The 16501-nt window shown below is 46.5% G+C and overlaps 1 protein-coding gene across 1 annotated transcript in view; it reads left to right on the forward strand.

Moving 5' to 3' along the window:
* Nucleotides 1-511: 511 nt before the first annotated feature.
* The window catches only part of PRKCE (protein kinase C epsilon), a 482751-nt gene continuing 466761 nt past the window's right edge, over nucleotides 512-16501 (forward strand). The window contains exon 1 of the mRNA XM_026486666.4: nucleotides 512-1674. Coding sequence (XP_026342451.1) covers nucleotides 1327-1674 — 348 coding nt within the window. The 5' untranslated portion in view covers nucleotides 512-1326. The remainder of the gene's footprint in view (nucleotides 1675-16501) is intronic.

Genomic DNA, 16501 nt, shown 5'->3' on the forward strand with positions numbered 1-16501 from the left:
GTTTGGCCGTGGAGCCCCGGGGAGCTGCGCGGTCCGCCGGTCTCCCGGTGGAGACGAGAGACGAGGTGTCCACAGCCCGCAGCAAACGCACCACCGCCCGCAACGCCGCCACTCCCCGGGGTTCCGTGCCGGTCCCCGCTCGGCTCCCCCGCCCGCCGCCGCGACCCGGCAGGCTCGCCCTCTCTGCGTCGTCCTCTCCTCGGCTCACTTTTCCCGTATTGCTCCCCCAACAGGCAAAACTTTCTATTTCCCCAAACACAGGAGCGCGCGCGCGCGTGCACACACATACACACACGCACACACACATACACACACACACTGACGTCTTTTGCGCATTTCCTGCATTAGAGGGAGGGAGACTCGCTCGCACACCGACGGAGAGAGAAGAGACCGAGGGGCAGAGCGGGCGGGCGGGCGGCGAGCGAGCGGCAGCCGAGAGCGGGGACGCGGGGAGCGCGGCCGGCGGGCGCCGGCGCCCGGGAGGTGGGGCCGCGCCGAGTCGCACTCCCGGCCCCGCCGCCGCCGCGCTGCGCACCGCCCGGTGCCGGCCTGCGCCCCGAGCCCGAGTGGCGGCCACCCCGACTCCCGAGCCCGCGCGGATGTGAGCTTCTGGGCTCCTGGCGCCTCCCGATCGCCGACCGCCGCGCCGCGCGGCTTCGCCCAGGAGGAGGCGGCCGGGCTGGCTGTGTGGCTTGTGGATTTTTAAAAATTTGGCTCCGAGGAGGACCATTTCCTCTCGACATGCATCCCTCCGGATAGACTGAACATCCCTCGATCCATCCCCCGCCCCGCGCGGTCAGAGGCAGGAGCTGGGTGTGCGAAGAGGATCCGGGTTGAAATCTGCGCCCCCGGTTCTCGTCCCCGCCCCGTCCCACATCCCCCTCCCCCTCCCGGAGTCGAAATTTCCCGGGGATTATGTTTCGGAAAGGTAGGTAACCGCCGGGCGCGGCGACCGCGTCCCCGCAGCCCGGACCCGGAGAGCCAGCGAGGCGGCGACACAGCCCCCGCGGCTTGCAGCGAAGCCGACAGCTCGTCTTCTTTCTGGAGGTGCTGCTGGTGGTGGGGGGGGAGAGACTTGTTCCAAACACGGACGTCCCCCAGCTCTCCCCCCCTCCCTGTTTTCCGTTAGGAACCCGGCGAGGAAATACATGCACTCGCTGAGAATCGCCCGCGCCAGGGCGCAACGCTACAAGGTGTAGGGACAGTGTGGGGTGGGGTGAGAGGGGACCCAGGAGTCCCCGTGGCTCAGAGCGCCGGGGCGTCGGTTCTTCATTCCTGCCCTCGGGGCGGACGGAGTGACCCCGGCCCCCACTCCCCGCCCCGACCATGGTAGTGTTCAATGGCCTTCTTAAGATCAAAATCTGCGAGGCCGTGAGCTTGAAGCCCACAGCCTGGTCGCTGCGCCATGCGGTGGGACCCCGGCCGCAGACTTTCCTCCTGGACCCCTACATCGCCCTCAACGTGGACGACTCGCGCATCGGCCAAACGGCCACCAAGCAGAAGACCAACAGCCCGGCCTGGCACGATGAGTTCGTCACCGATGTGTGCAACGGGCGCAAGATCGAGCTGGCCGTCTTCCACGATGCCCCCATCGGCTACGACGACTTCGTGGCCAACTGCACCATCCAGTTTGAGGAGCTGCTGCAGAACGGGAGCCGGCACTTCGAGGACTGGGTGAGTCTGCCGCCTCCCGGTCCAGGAACCCAGCTGTGGGGTCCCGGGGAAGCACTCACGGCCTTGGCATTGGTCATGGGGCGCCGAGACTTATTGCCATCTGGGGTGTGTGTGTGTGTGTGTGTGTGTGTCTCAGTTGCCTAGGGGAAGCATACTCCATTTCGTAGTTGAGGAGAAGTAGGCACTGGGGCAACGAAGGAGGAAAGAGGGTAAGGCCCTCTGTCCCTCCGGACGAGGGGTGCGACAGGCAGCTCGGAAGCTGGGAGAGCCCCTAGCCACTGGTGCTGAAGGTTGGCAGAGAAGCCGGCGCCTCCCGCAGGCGCGTGGTGGGCTGGCTGTGTGTGATTGTGTGTGGGTGGGTTCCTCCGTCCTTGGAGAGGCACGTGGAGACCTAGACTGAAGGGTTCTTGCACGTCCTGGCTTTGTCCTGCGTAGCCAAGTGAGGAGCTGCTTTATTTTTCCCTCCGGGAGGAAGCTAGCCTGTTTCTATTCTGTTGCATGGTGGTTAGCTCATCTTCTGACACACGGGGAGAAAAATGTGTTCTCGACGATGTCTCCTCCAGGGTCCCAGAAACATAAGCCAAGCTTGTTTTGCCCCATGCAACGCCTGTGCGTCCAGAATGAGTGTTGAATCTTTAAAAATGGTTCTGCTTGCAAGAAATTGGAAGTCAGTGCTTTGAATCCTACATAAAGTTACATGATTTCCCTGTGTTGATTTTCAAGATACTGTGCAATGAGATACTATTGCTAAGTCTGACATAGAGTTAATTGATTACACTGTCAAAATATTAGGGACTTGGAAATAGGCCGTCCTTGTCCGGGTACTGTAAACCAAATGCATTCAACCTTGGCACCCAAAGAAGCAGGGAGAATGAACCTTCTTTAAGCTCGTTTTGGAAGGAAGGCATTAAATTAGGAAATGGATTTCGGTGTTTTCTGATTAGCTACATGTTTCCACCAAGAGCAGGTGTGGCTCTGCGTGCATATGTTTTCAGGGTTCTTGGGTCGACACAAAAAGAGGTATCTCATGGAGAAACATAAAGGAATCCCCTTCTAATGATTGAAAACAGACCACTTCATGATTGTCCTTGGGTCAGGAGCTGTATATGAACCATCTTGGCATGTCACCTTACATATTTTTTTTAAAGGAGATGGAGTCTTAGACAAAAATAGGAAAAAGCCTTTTCTTTCTACGCTCATGCTGTGATGTAGTCTGCCCAAAACCATGGTTACAGGGCTTACAGGGAAGCTCCAACAAACCATTCCAGCTACAACCCTGGGAGATTCACGGCTTACACTTTGGGGACCAGGCAAACCTTTATGGAATTCCAGAGAACAGAGCACCGTTCCATTCTGTTTCATTCCCCGATGCCCCTTCCTTCTGCCTGCCTCCCACCACCAGAGTTCCCACTCACTCCTCATTTCCTTTCCACACATGGGTTCTTGGACTCAGGAAAATAGTGTATATCTGAGGGGGAGCTGAAGGGATAACTAATTTCAGGGTCAGACCTTAACACTAAAAACCTGTGGTTTTTGAAGTTGTTGTTTTAGAACAGGAAGAGGACCAAAAAAATATGAGTATAGTCGTGAGGCCACGGGGCCTTTACTGTGTATGCAGATGAGGGAGGTAGGGTGAGGCAGAGAGCAGGTGGGATGAACAGTAAAGCTGCTTTAGCCACAGAACACATGGCAGTTGGAGGGAGAGATGTCCGAGTGTGTCTGGTGATGCTTTGCTGGGGCGGTTCCGAACCCTGGGTGCATCAGGGCGCCATCCCCACTTTTGAGCACTTTCAGTGAAGCATGCCCTGGGCACCAGCCTTGCCTGGTCATTATTCTCTAAGCTGCTCAAATTCATGTTGGACTTGGCCCTAGACCAGATCACCTAGTGCAGAGGTAGGTTTTAAAGGCAGAGAAGCCGAGTGGGTACCCAAGTTCACATGGCACACCCAGGGGGACTGGAAATAGGGCCCATACTTCCTGTTGCCCACGGCTTGCCTGGTGGAGAACAGAGTCCCCCAGCCCTGCCAGTCTGACTCTCCCTGCAGATGCGTGTGCTGTGTTCCTGATGTTTTCACTGTACCCAATAATATAAAGTGCTTTCAAAATCATATCTTCTTTGTCTCATAGCAAGTGTGAATTAGGTACAACAGGTATTGGATAGATTACAACAAAACAAAACAACATCTTGAGCTACAGAAAGGCCAAAGTCACAAAATGAATTAAGTAGTGGAGCTGGTTCTGTTTGCTCACCTAGCATTGCTTTCACTGGAGGATGCTGTGGCCGCTCTGGCTCCTCCGGAAGGGCAGGCAGGTGGGGGTGCATCAGTGGAGGGGGCTGGCCCTTGGAAACAGAGAGGTTCACCTGGGCTGACTGAAGTCCCCATTCCTGTCAGTGAGAGGACACCCACAGAATCACACCTTTGGGCAGCATTTCCCAGGCTCCGGGGCTCTGTGCTCTTTACCTGGCAGTGATGAAGAGATACACCCTTTCTCGGGTGTGGCTGAGAAACCTGGCCTGAAGTCAGGAGATGTGGAGGGCATGGAACAGCTGCTTCCCTCATTGATGTGGCCAGTTTCATTCAACTGCGCGAATGTACTCCCCCAGTTCCTGTTTGTGCTCAGGCCCAACCAGGGAAGTTTAGCCCTCTAGGTAAACCAGAGGTAAAGGAGACTGTGGGTGACCCCCAGGGGGCTTCCATTTCACTAGGGAAGTGACACTAAATAGATATATGCAGATACTTAAGTAGCAGTTAGATTCTAAATGAGTGGGACCAGAAGTAGTTACACGACTTCAAAAAGGAAGTGTGCTGGGAGAGCTGGAAGAATCTGGATGGTTCCTCGAAGGAGGCATGGATTGGGCGTGAGGTGAAGGGTAACATTTAAAGAGGTATTTACAGGAGGAGACAGCGTTCCATGGATACAGACACTGTGGGAATAAAGGCAGAGAAGGCCTGTGGTTAGCAGTGAGGAAACAGAAGCATGGCCAAAAGTGAGGGTGCCTGTCAGCAAGGACCAGGCAGGATAACATTTCCCAAATTTAAAACTTTTATCTGAGCACCACTTCTGCTATTATTTACGTAAAATTTTTAAACATTGATTCTCTTCTTTTCCACGCAATCTCCGGTATGCATGAAGTCACCAGTTGGGATATTGTACTTAAAATTTTTCTTCTTTCACATTAAAATAGACATGTGTCCTCTAAAATAAAAAGGAAGGATGTTCATCTCAGGTGCCTCTTAAAACCATTAGTGATACGGGGGGCCACACTTTGGAAACACTGGAGTAGGAAAAAGTTTAGAAAACTGAGTGGATTCTAGAATGTTTAAAAGCCAGGCTGAGGTAATTATTCTCCAGATAATGAGAGACGTATCAGTTGTGATGACAAAGGGGTTTGTTTTAGAGAAAGCTCATTACGGGGAGATGGGAAGATCTCACTTATACTGAAAGCAGAATCCCATTAAACACTATTGCTGCCACTCGTTTTCCGGGAACAAGATATTAATGCTGCTCTGACTTGAGTGTGCATAAGAATCACTTGGGTGGGGTGTTAAAAATACAGATCTGTCCACCACCTTTTCATTCTGGAGTTTAGGACAAGCGCTAGGAATCCTTATGTGTAACAAGTGCTCCTTGAGAGAATTTGACCATGCTTCGAGAAACATTAGAGTAGAATAGAAATTGTGGGCAGGGGAGGGCTCCAGATTATTAATGTATGAAGACTTTGTACACAGGAATGTCCTGAGATTTTATAGTAGACCTTTGTAATTCCTCCAGCAAGATTTACAAGCCTAGCTGTGTAAAGGAGAGGTATTGGAGTTCATTAGAAGCGGACGCCCCATGAATGCTGGATGGAGCTGCTTTGCCTTTAGGACAGATGGTGGGAGCGTGGTAGATGGCAGGGAGGGTACATGGAGTCCACACGTGACAGCTGGCTGCTCCTGTTCACAGCCTGGAGTTTGCTGTGTGGTCACCTCACTAGCGTGTATGCTGAGCTCTGCTCTCCCCGGTTCCATGACCCCCGCCTCTGAAGACATCTTTGTGCCACTCCCATGCTCCACTCACAATGCAGCAGTCAGGACAAAAATGACATTTTCTGAGAGATGGTTCAGCCCAGAGCTTAAGGGCAGAGCTCTGAAGCCAGGCTCCTTGGGTTTGAATCTTGCCTCTGCCGCCAACCCCACTTGTGACCTTTACAGAGCTATTTAACCTGTGTTCCTGTTTCCTGTTTCTTTCTCTGTAAGAAGTGGGTGATAGTAACCGTATCTACCTCTAACAAAAGAGGTTGTTGAGGGGATGAAAGGACTCACTACGTGGAAAATGCACGGACCAAAACCTGCTCTCAGCGGGAGCTCGGTGAATGTTTAGCTACTACAGTTAGGATTACGTCCTCTAAACCAACCATGGGACTGGCCCTAGAGAGAGTTCTTTATTGACTTGATTATTATACAGGACCTAAAGAAGCCAAGTTTTTCATCATCCTTAAAGTGTTTCTTTTCCGTTGGGTAGTCTCATTTGGCAAGGAATGGGATGCTAATGTTTCTGTTTCCTATTTCCCCAATAGCTCATTGACAGACTTTCTCAAAATTATCCCACCCTGCTGACTCTGTGAGATAGGCCTATACTGTTGTTGAAGAGGTAAGGCTCATGGACTGTTATTCTTTGTTGGCCCCAGAATCCCTTGGGGGAGATTGTTACAGGGTCAAGGCCAAGGCCAAGCCCGTGTTGGTTCAGATGCTGATGCTCTGGGAGGAGCCTGAGGCCACGTGCTGTGGTTAAACAGGCCCCTGCTGAGTCTCATCCTGAGGGTGGCTAGAGTACACCTTGATATACACTGCCTGAAGGCATAGGTCTGCCTGTAGGACTTCTGCAGGGAAATCTTAGAAGATCTCAGAAACCTTTTATTATCATTTAAATGGAGTGAGGTGGGAGGGGTCTAGAAAGGGATGTGGAAGGAAGGACTGGGAATGGCCATATCTCCCTTTGTGTGCACCTGTCCCTTGAATTTGTCCACCAGCAGCTGGGGTTCCAGGATCTCTCCATACTCGACTCCCCACAGTCTCCAGTAATACTTACCATCTAATTAAATATGGCTCCCCTTGATACATGATTGGTTATTTAACAACTACCCCGAGGCTTAGTTCTTGTCCCAGTGCTATCACGGAAAGCCACTTGGCTCTGCAGTTAAAGAGCCTTGGGTCTCCTGAGCAGTCATACCTTGTCTATCTGTTCTGTTTCCCCTCTCTGTGTCTTTGACCAGCAGCAGATTTAGTGATTATTTGAGACTCTCAGTTCCCTACTTCTTCCAGTGGGCCCCTGTCTCTCAGATCTATGGGTTCTAACTGCATGATGCATCTACCACTCTCGAGGCAGGTGACCTAGGCTCTTGATGCCTGTTTCTTCATCTGTAAAATGGGAATATAATAGTTCTTATAATAGTTCGACAACCTCTTTCGGTTGTTGTGAGAAGTAAGGGAGTCTATGTAAAGTTCTTAGCAAAGGGCCGGGCCACTGTACATTCTAACAATTTTATTAATATTTGAAGAGTTATATGTGTGTATTCATAGTTTGAGAATCTTAAATCAGAACATATGGTCCAGTGATATTTTTCTCTTTGACTTGTGAATGTATTTATAAGAAAAGTCTCACAGTCTAAAAATAAAGTTAATTTAGTTACACTTAACAATTGCCTTTTTGAAAATATTAGAATCTCTTGACATGAGATTGTTTTGAAAAGTCTAGGAGTTGTGTGGCCACTACAGCCAAAGGTTAATTATTTATTGAAGCGTATGACCAATTGAAAATAGGGATATTTGGGAGCTGCTGTTTTGGTTTCACTGTACCAGTTTCATCTAGTTTCATGGATTTAAATGCATTCTCAAATGCTGTTGCCTCTAAATTCCTAATTCCAGCCCATATGGCTATTGCTTCAGAACTCATATATGTGACTGCCTCTGGTCATTGTCATTTGATGGTGCAAGGGCATCTCAAACTCTGTTATGTCAAAAACTGTATATCTTATGTCCCTCCTTCCCAATCTAAGCCTCCCATAGTCTTCCCTATCTCAAGAAATGGCAACTGCATCCTTCTGGTTGCCCAGGCCAGAAACCGTGAGAAGCCATTCTTGATGCCCATCATTCTCACACCCCCATATCCAGTCCAACAGCAGCATCTGTTGATTTCAAAATAATCCGAGATCTGATCATCTTTGCATATTTCTGCTGACATCACTCTGGTCCAAGACCTTATCATCTCATACCTGGATTATTTCAACAGCCTCCTAATTGGTTCCCAACTGCCTCAACTTCGTCAGCTTATGTCACTCAGTTCACATATCTCTTGGTGAAACCCACGTCCTTATAGTCTACAAGGCCAACATGGTCAGGCTCCTCTTATGACCTCTCTGACCCTACATCACCTGCTACTCTTCCCCTTCACTCCTTTCCCCGCCATATTGACCCACCTTCCCCCCTTAACATATTCACCGTGTTCCTACTTCAGTCTTTGCACTGGCCATTCCGTCTTTCTGGAATGCTCCTTTCCTAGATACTCTCATGGTTCAAGTCTTTACGTTCTCAGTAAGGCCTTCTCTGTCAAGCCTATTTAAAATTTCACCCTTGGGGTGCCTAAGTGGCTCAATTGGTTCAGCATCTGCCTTTGGCTCAGGTAATGACCCCAGAGTCCTGGGATCAAGCCCCTCATCGGGCTCCCTGCTGGGTGGAGAGCCTGCTTCTCCCTCTCCCTCTGTTGCTCTCCCTGCTTGTGCTCTCTCTCTCTCTTTGTCAAATAAATAAAATCTTTAAAAATAAACTAAAATAAACTTTCACCCTTTATCTTGATGCTTTATATACTTTCCTGCTTTAGTTTTACTCTTCTCTCTATCTTGTATATTTTTCTTCTTTATCTTTATTATCTGTCTTTAGCGCCAGAACAGAGTTTCTGTAAATGCATAGGTTTTTGTTCACTGTTCTGCTCTTGGCACCCCGAGACAGTTCCTGGTCCCTTGTTGAATGACTGAATGAATTTAAGTAAACAAGCGTGTATTCCCCTATCACCTACTGTGGTAAGACCAGAGTTGTGTGTGGTATCATTCCTGCCTCCAAGGAGTATGAAATCTAGCTGGGAAGACCAGTATGCTAAGCCGTTGAAAGAATTCCCTAACCAGTCTTTCTGTACAGTTGAAAGAAGTGACAAAAAGGCAGAAGAAAGTGGTATTTTATAAAAATCGACAGGATTCCTTGAAAATGTTCTTATGGGAGAATGCCTATTATTTCCGGGTGGCAATTTGCACTAAGCTGAAGCATTTCGGTCACGTCTGGGGTTTCTAAGAGTAGGAATTGTAAACGTTCTGGGTGCCCAGGGCCTGTGCAAGGTGCTGTGGGAAGGGGAGAAGAAAAAAGGCCCGCTTGTCCTCCCTTTGCAGGGCCTTAGATACAAAACCCTTGGTAATTGGCAGCAAGGAGAAATGAAATTTTAAATTCCAGTGCCTGGACCACAGTGCTGGAGCTCGTTGAAGCATATGCAGACAAAGCTTCCATGGCTTTACTTAGACTAAAAGAACTCCAGAGCAGGCCCGCAGTATTTTACATAAATAAAAGCTACACTTGGCAAAACATTATATTTCTCTCCAAGTTCCTCCGGGTATATACGCACTGGTTAAGTAATTACAATCTATTATAATGCTAATCAGCAGGATCGCACCTGTTTGAAATCTAGTTTTCTGGCGGAAACCATGGGAAGTGGCCAAAAGCCTGTACTGTGCTGGGATTGCAGAGGGGACAGGAACACTCTGTCGTCACGTCAGCTTGCCCGCCACTAAACAGAATGGAAACTCCAGAGGGAATATGATTGAGCCCCATAATATCATGCCTGGCAGGAAGGGGAGAAGCACAGTCTCTTACCGAATCCAGGCACAGAAATGAGAACCTCCCCTGCTCACGCCCTCCCCGTCCCCTCTACTTCACCTTGAAGTCTCAGAGAGGTAGTTTTTTAAGCTAGTGAAAAAGTCACCTTTATTTTCCAGCAAGGAGTAAACTCATTGAGCTAATGATCCCAGGAGGTAGATCAGATTCAAGATATGATCAAGTTCAAGAAGGGTTTAGGAAAATCATGGCAGGTGAACCTGTAATTAATTATTGAGGAAAAACATAGACTTTGATTTTGCCTATATGTCCTTCTTGAGTAGATTTGTTTGTTTTCAAACTCTAGGATCTCTTTTTTCTTTTAATATTTTTTTATTATATTATGTTAGTCACAGTACAGTACATCCCTGGTTTCTGATGTAAAGTTTGGTGATTCATTACTTGCGTGTAACACCCAGTGCACCATGCAATACGTGCCCTCCTTACTACCCATCACCAGTCTATCCCATTCCCCCCCCTCCCCTCTGAAGCCCTCAGTTTGTATCCCAGAGTCCATAGTCTCTCATGCTTCATTCCCCCTTCTGATTACCCCCCCCTTTCTTTATCCCTTTCTTCCCCTACCTATCTTCCTAGTTCTTATGTTCTATAGATGAGAGAAATCATATGATAATTGTCTTTCTCTGCTTGACTTATTTCACTTAGCATTATCTCCTCCAGTGCCGTCCATGTTTCAGCAAATGTTGAGAACTCGTTCTTTCTGATAGCTGAGTAATATTCCCTTGTATATATGGACCACAACTTCTTAATCCAGTCATCTGTTGAAGGGCATCTCGGTTCCTTCCACGATTTAGCTATCGTGGACAATGCTGCTATGATCATTGGGGTGCATATGGCCCTTCTCTTCACTACGTCTGTATCTTTGGGGTAAATACCCAGTAGTGCAATGCCTGGGTCATAGGGTAGCTCAATTTTTAACTTTTTATGGGACCTCCACACTGTTTTCCAGAGTGGCTGTACCAACTTGCATTCCTACCCACAATGTAGGAGGCATCCCCTTTCTCCACATCCTCTCCAGCAATTGTTGTTTCTTGCCTTGTCAATTTTTGCCATTCTAACTGGCGTAAGGTGGTATCTTAGTGTGGTTTTGATTTGAATTTCCCTGATGGCTAATGATTTTGAACATTTTTTCATGTGTCTGTTAGCCATTTGTATGTCATCATTGGAAAAGTGTCTGTTCATATCTTTTGCTCATTTTATGATTTGTTTATTTGTTTCTCGCGTATTGAGTTTGAGAAGTTCTTTGTAGATCTTGGATTCCAGTCTTTTATCTGTAGCATCATTTGCAAATATATTCTCCCATTCCGTGGGCTGCTTCTTAGTTTTTTTTGACTGTTTCCTTGGCTGTGCAGAAGCTTTTTATCTTGATGAAGTCCCATAAGTTCATTTTATCTTTTGTTTCTCTTGCCTTTGGAGATGTGTCATGAAAAAGGTTGCTTTGGCCGATGTCGTAGAGGTTGCTGCCTATGTTCTCCTCTAGGATTTTGATGGATTCCTGTCTCACATCAAGGTCTTTCATCCATTTGGAGTTTATCTTTGTGTATGGTGTGAGAGAGTGGTCAAGTTTCATTCTTTTGCATGTAGCTGTCCAATTTTCCCAGCACCATTTATTTAAGAGACTGTCTTTTTTCCACCGGAGCAATCAGACAACAAAAAAGGGATAAAAGGTATCCAAATTGGCAAAGAAGAAGTCAAAATGTCTCTCTTCGCAGATGACATGATACTCTATATGGAAAACCCAAAAGAATCCACGCCCAAACTATTAGAAGTTATAGAGCAATTCAGTAATGTGGCAGGATACAAAATCAATGCTCAGAAATCAGTTGCATTTCTATACACTAATAATGAGACTGAAGAAAGAGAAATTGGGGAATCCATCCCATTTACAATAGCACCAAAAACCATATGTTACCTTGGAATTAACTTAACCAGAGACGTAAAGGATCTATATTCTAGAAACTATAAATCACTCTTGAAAGGCATTGAGGAAGACACAAAAAGATGGAAAAATATTCCATGCTCATGGATCGGAAGAATTAACATAGTTAAAATGTCCATGCTACCCAGCAATCTACACTTTCAATGCTATCCCGATCAAAATAGCGAGGACATTTTTCAAAGAACTGGAACAAATAGTCCTTAAATTTGTATGGAACCAGAAAAGGCCCCGAATCGCCAAGGAACTGTTGAAAAGGAAAAACAAAGCTGGGGGCATCACGTTGCAGGATTTCGAGCTGTACTACAAAGCTGTGATCACAAAGACAGCATGGTACTGGCACAAAAACAGACACATAGACCAATGGAACAGAATAGAGAACCCAGAAACGGACCCTCGGCTCTTTGGGCAACTAATCTTTGATAAAGCAGGAAAAAACATCCGGTGGAAAAAAAGACAGACTCTAGGATCTCTTAATGCCAGGGACATTGCCCCAGACAGATGTCTGCATCTTCTGAGGAGAAGTGTCTTCCTCCCAGTGGCTCACCAAGCAGAGAGTACGAGCCCTCAGGAAGTACGTGTACCAATCACTGATCTGTTGGTTGAATGAAAGTCTGCCTTTGGGATCTGTCTTGGAGAAGTTCACACAGGCAGCACTCTTTAATCAGACTAACTTAGATTCTGCTCTTCTTAGAAGTTCACCATCCCGGGACGCCTGGGTGGCTCAGTTGGTGAAGCGGCTGCCTTTGGCTCAGGTCATGATCCCAGTGTCCTAGGATCGAGCTGCTTCTCCCTCTGCTTGCTCTGCCGGCCGCTCCCCTGGCTTGTGGTCTCTCTTTCTCTGACAAATAATTAAATAAAATCTTTTTAAAAAAAGTTGACCATCCAGTACAGTGCTGAAAAGAAAGATGGTGGAACACACAAAAGATTCTAACCAGTGGACAAAATGGTTTGTTCATTCATTGCTCCAGCCATCCTTTCATCCATTTAGCAAACATTTATTGAATACCTTATATGCCAGGTGCCATGCCAGGAGCTGTTCTCGTGGAGCAGATGATCTGGTAGGAGACACAATGCTAATCAATAAGTAACATAAATATTCTGGTGTATAAAATTAATTAAGAAGGAGAGCTTGTTACAAGGCTTTCTGAGCCTGGGGACACCTTTTTAGAGTTGGACTGGGTAATCCTCCCCCCCACCCCGGGAAACTTATTGACTAGGGAGTCAGGAACCTCCTATTAATCAGTGGTGTTGGACCTTAGATTCCACATCTGTGAAAGCAGGAGAGGTAGCAGAGGTAGCATAAGATACCCTTAGGTAAGACCTCTGTTAACAATGATTCTGACTGCCTGGGCTGTCTGCATTTTGGGCCTTGACTTCGCTCGACCTAGCACTTGATGATATTTTATCTTTATTGTTTTCCATGAAGCTGAGTCTTGTATCTCTGAAAAGCTGTCAGCTTCTGCTTTTTTCCCTCCTTATCTTTCTTTATTACTGTGATCAAGATCACAAAGCCATTTTTGATAGCTTGCTTCTTTACCTAGTGTTCAAGGCCCACAGAAATACATTTATTTTTTATTTATTTATTTTTTTAGTGGGGGGAGAGGCGGCAGGAGAGGGAGAGAGAGAATTTTAAGCAGGCTTCACACTGGGTGTAGACACGGGGTGAATTCCCCAGTGAATTCCCAGTGTTGGTCTTGCACAGGGCTTGATCTCACAACCCTGAGATCATGACCTACGCTGAAATCAAGAGTCGGGCACTTAACTGACTGAGCCACCCAGGCACCCCTACATTTATTTTTTAAATGGAGCCCTCTGTCTGTATCATTGAGCCACTCAAAGGATATTCTAGAAACAAACAAGCAAACAGAATTTCTGGAATGCAGAGCCTATGAACCCATCTCCCGACGTTTTAGATGAATGATTATCTAAACCATTTTGGGCAGCTGAGAGAATCATCAATCAGCCACAAAGGATGGAACATGTAATTGACCAGTATTTGCCAGAGTATCTTTCAAAGAGTAGGAGCCTTCTAATATTCTTAGGTTGCTGTGATCAAAGAGGTTGGGAAATATTATGGAGTCAAATGCAGATTGATATATTAAAGACTCCAAGATGGCTGGTAGCAAAGGGATTTGCACACCTGTGTGTGTGTAACCACAAATTTCCCAAACTGATTCATCATAGAATGCTTTTATTTGTGAAATATTATTAGCACCATAGAACTAGTGTTTTGTGGACATATTTTGAAAAACATTATAATTAGAAAAAAAAGGAATGGACCTTCCCCAAGTGGACCATTTGGGAATTTGAGATTAACACCCTTTTATGAAATAGTGAAGTTGAAGAACGGTGGAAATTCACTGGAGAGGGAGATTAATGTGGATTCTACTAGTTGGCAAAGGCTTCTTCATAAGATTTTGAGCCAGGCCTTATAGAATATGGAATCTGAATAGACAGGGAAGGGAACCCTTCTAAGTTGGAAGAAGAGTGTAAAAAATGTCGGGCAAGTGGTTTTTAGCATTTTGGGTGATAAGAGCAGTCAGGAAACCAATGAGATTAAAGCAGGAATGCAATCCAAAAATAATTGCTTCATTAAAACACACACACGCATATACACCCCCCCCCCCAAAAAAACCAACAAGCTATCCAAAGAAAGGGAAGAGTGGATAGAATGGACATTCAGTCATTAATCCATCCATCCATCTAGCCAGCCAGCCATTCAACAAATATATAATAAACACTTTCTGTGTTCTAGGAATTTTGCCTGGGGCAAGGTGTTAAACAGAATCACTATGATCTACTGAACTCTTTGTTATCAAGGGAATCTATCCTGAGGGCTAACCCCAATCTCCCATGCTTATTTCTAGCTAATTTTCTTCGTTTATTTCTTGATAGGCCTGATAGGAACGAAGAATAGCTTTGTAGCATCCTTTGTGTCACTGAGTGGTGGCTTGTCTGAAAGTAGTGTGGGCTTTGGAGTCAGTTCTGGGTTGAATTCTAGTTTTATCAATTGTGGCTACATGATGTTCTGGGGAAATTCTTTAACTCACCTATACCACTCCCTTCATCAGTAAAATGGGAATAATAGCTATCTTGTAGCATTATTATAATGACCAATGAAATATGAAAAAGTGCCTGGCTTCTAGCAACTTCTCAGTAAATAGTAATTTATTATTGGTAATTATTTGCATTCAATATTTTTTATTTGATAGAGGTAAAATTGTGCTATTGTTGGAAGATTTCATTCAGTAATGGCCAACTGAGGAGTTTCAAGTGAAACCTTTTCCAATCCCTACTTCCCTCCCTCTCTGAAGTGAGCTAGCAACAGGACTTCCAGGTTTGCCAGAGTCCAGGTGTGCAGACCTAGAACCTCCTTGGCCCGTCTCAGGCGGCCCCTGGGGTGGGAAGCACAGGGAACATAGATTACCTGCCGTGGGGCTGGCTGGCTTTGGTCTGGATGGATGGACCTACCTGATAAACTGCTCCCTCTAGAATTTTTAAAAAAGCAGACTCAGTGTTGCATTTTAACCTGAACATCACCTGCATTTGCTTGTGGGCCTAATGGGGGTAACTGAGGTTCAAGGATTTTTTTACCCTCCATTTTGCTGTGGTCCAGATGTACATCCCATTTCTCCGGGCCAAAGCATCTGATTTCGTTTTCCTACCGTGTGTCTCTTCTCTAAGCCCGCCCTCTAACGGAATGCACACCTATTGCTCTATTCTGGCCTGAGAGTTGGTAGTGCACAAAGGTACTCCACTGAGAGGGCAGGACTTTGCTTTTGACCAGGATATCAGAATTGCTCCGGAGTAACAGGAGTTGAAGGATAGCCAGCCTTGAAAAGATTACTCTATGCTTGTAAGGAATCATACATTCCTTTGTTAATTTTCTGTTAAGGTCCTTGGTTTTTAAGCTCAGATTTCATTTTAGATACTTGACATTGAAGTCACAGAACCGCATGTAGCAGAGAGCCCCTCTGACCTTCCTGAGGGATCCGTTCTCAGAACCTGCCTGTTCTTCTCCTCTCCAACTATCTGAGTCCTTTTCTTCCTTCAAAACTTTCTTCAGAATTCACCCAAGAGCAGGGGGTCTGGTTCTTCTATTTTGTAGCTTTGTGACTTTGTGACAGTTCACTTAACCTCCTCAAACTTTTGTTTCGTTGTTTATGAAAAGGGTTAGGAAATGTCACCCTTCTTAGGTTGTAGGGTTGTTGGCAGGAATGAATAAGGTCCACGTAGGTGCAGGTTCTTGGGCTTGTAAGCATTAAGCATTAACTCTGTGTCCTGAGCGTCTGTTGAAGTAGGTACAAAAGTTTGTTGGGCACCCAAGCTCCTTAGTCTGTATCCTTTGCTCCCCCAGGACTCTGTCCTATTTCTGTTAGGTGCCCAGAGTTGCCAGATGAAGTACAGGATGCCCAGTTAAACTGAACTTCAGATAAACAACAAATGCTTTCCTGCTATAGGTATGTCCTAAATATTGCATGGGACATACTTAAACTTATACTTACGTACTTCCACTAACTAAGTATTCATTGTCTGAAATTCAGATTTAACTGGGCATCCTGTCTTTTCATTTGCTAAAGCTGGGCCTCTGTGTTCCCCCAGCCCCAGTGATAAAGCATGCCCAGGAAAGCATACGTTTGGCATTTCTTTGTCCCGCTGAAGGCAGAGGAGGGACATTTGCAATCACTTTAAAATGGAAGCCTTAGCCCCTTGTTAAAATAATTCCAACATTAGCCAGAAGTAGGGAACGTTTTTCTGATGAACAACCCCTTTCAAGAACCCGTAGACTCATGGAGGTGGCCTCCTGCCTTAACACTTGAAGTCTGGTCTACCCCACTGGCCTGTTATGTATGTCAGGACCCCACAGCTTCTCCTTTTCCCACATTGAATCAGAGAGCTCAGTTCACAGGAAGTTCAAGTCCCCGGCCAGGACCACCTGGCTGTTTTAAAAGTTGTTTTTTATTTTTATTTA

Source organism: Ursus arctos, unplaced genomic scaffold (genome assembly GCF_023065955.2).
Source record: "Ursus arctos isolate Adak ecotype North America unplaced genomic scaffold, UrsArc2.0 scaffold_8, whole genome shotgun sequence".
Lineage (NCBI taxonomy): Eukaryota > Metazoa > Chordata > Mammalia > Carnivora > Ursidae > Ursus > Ursus arctos.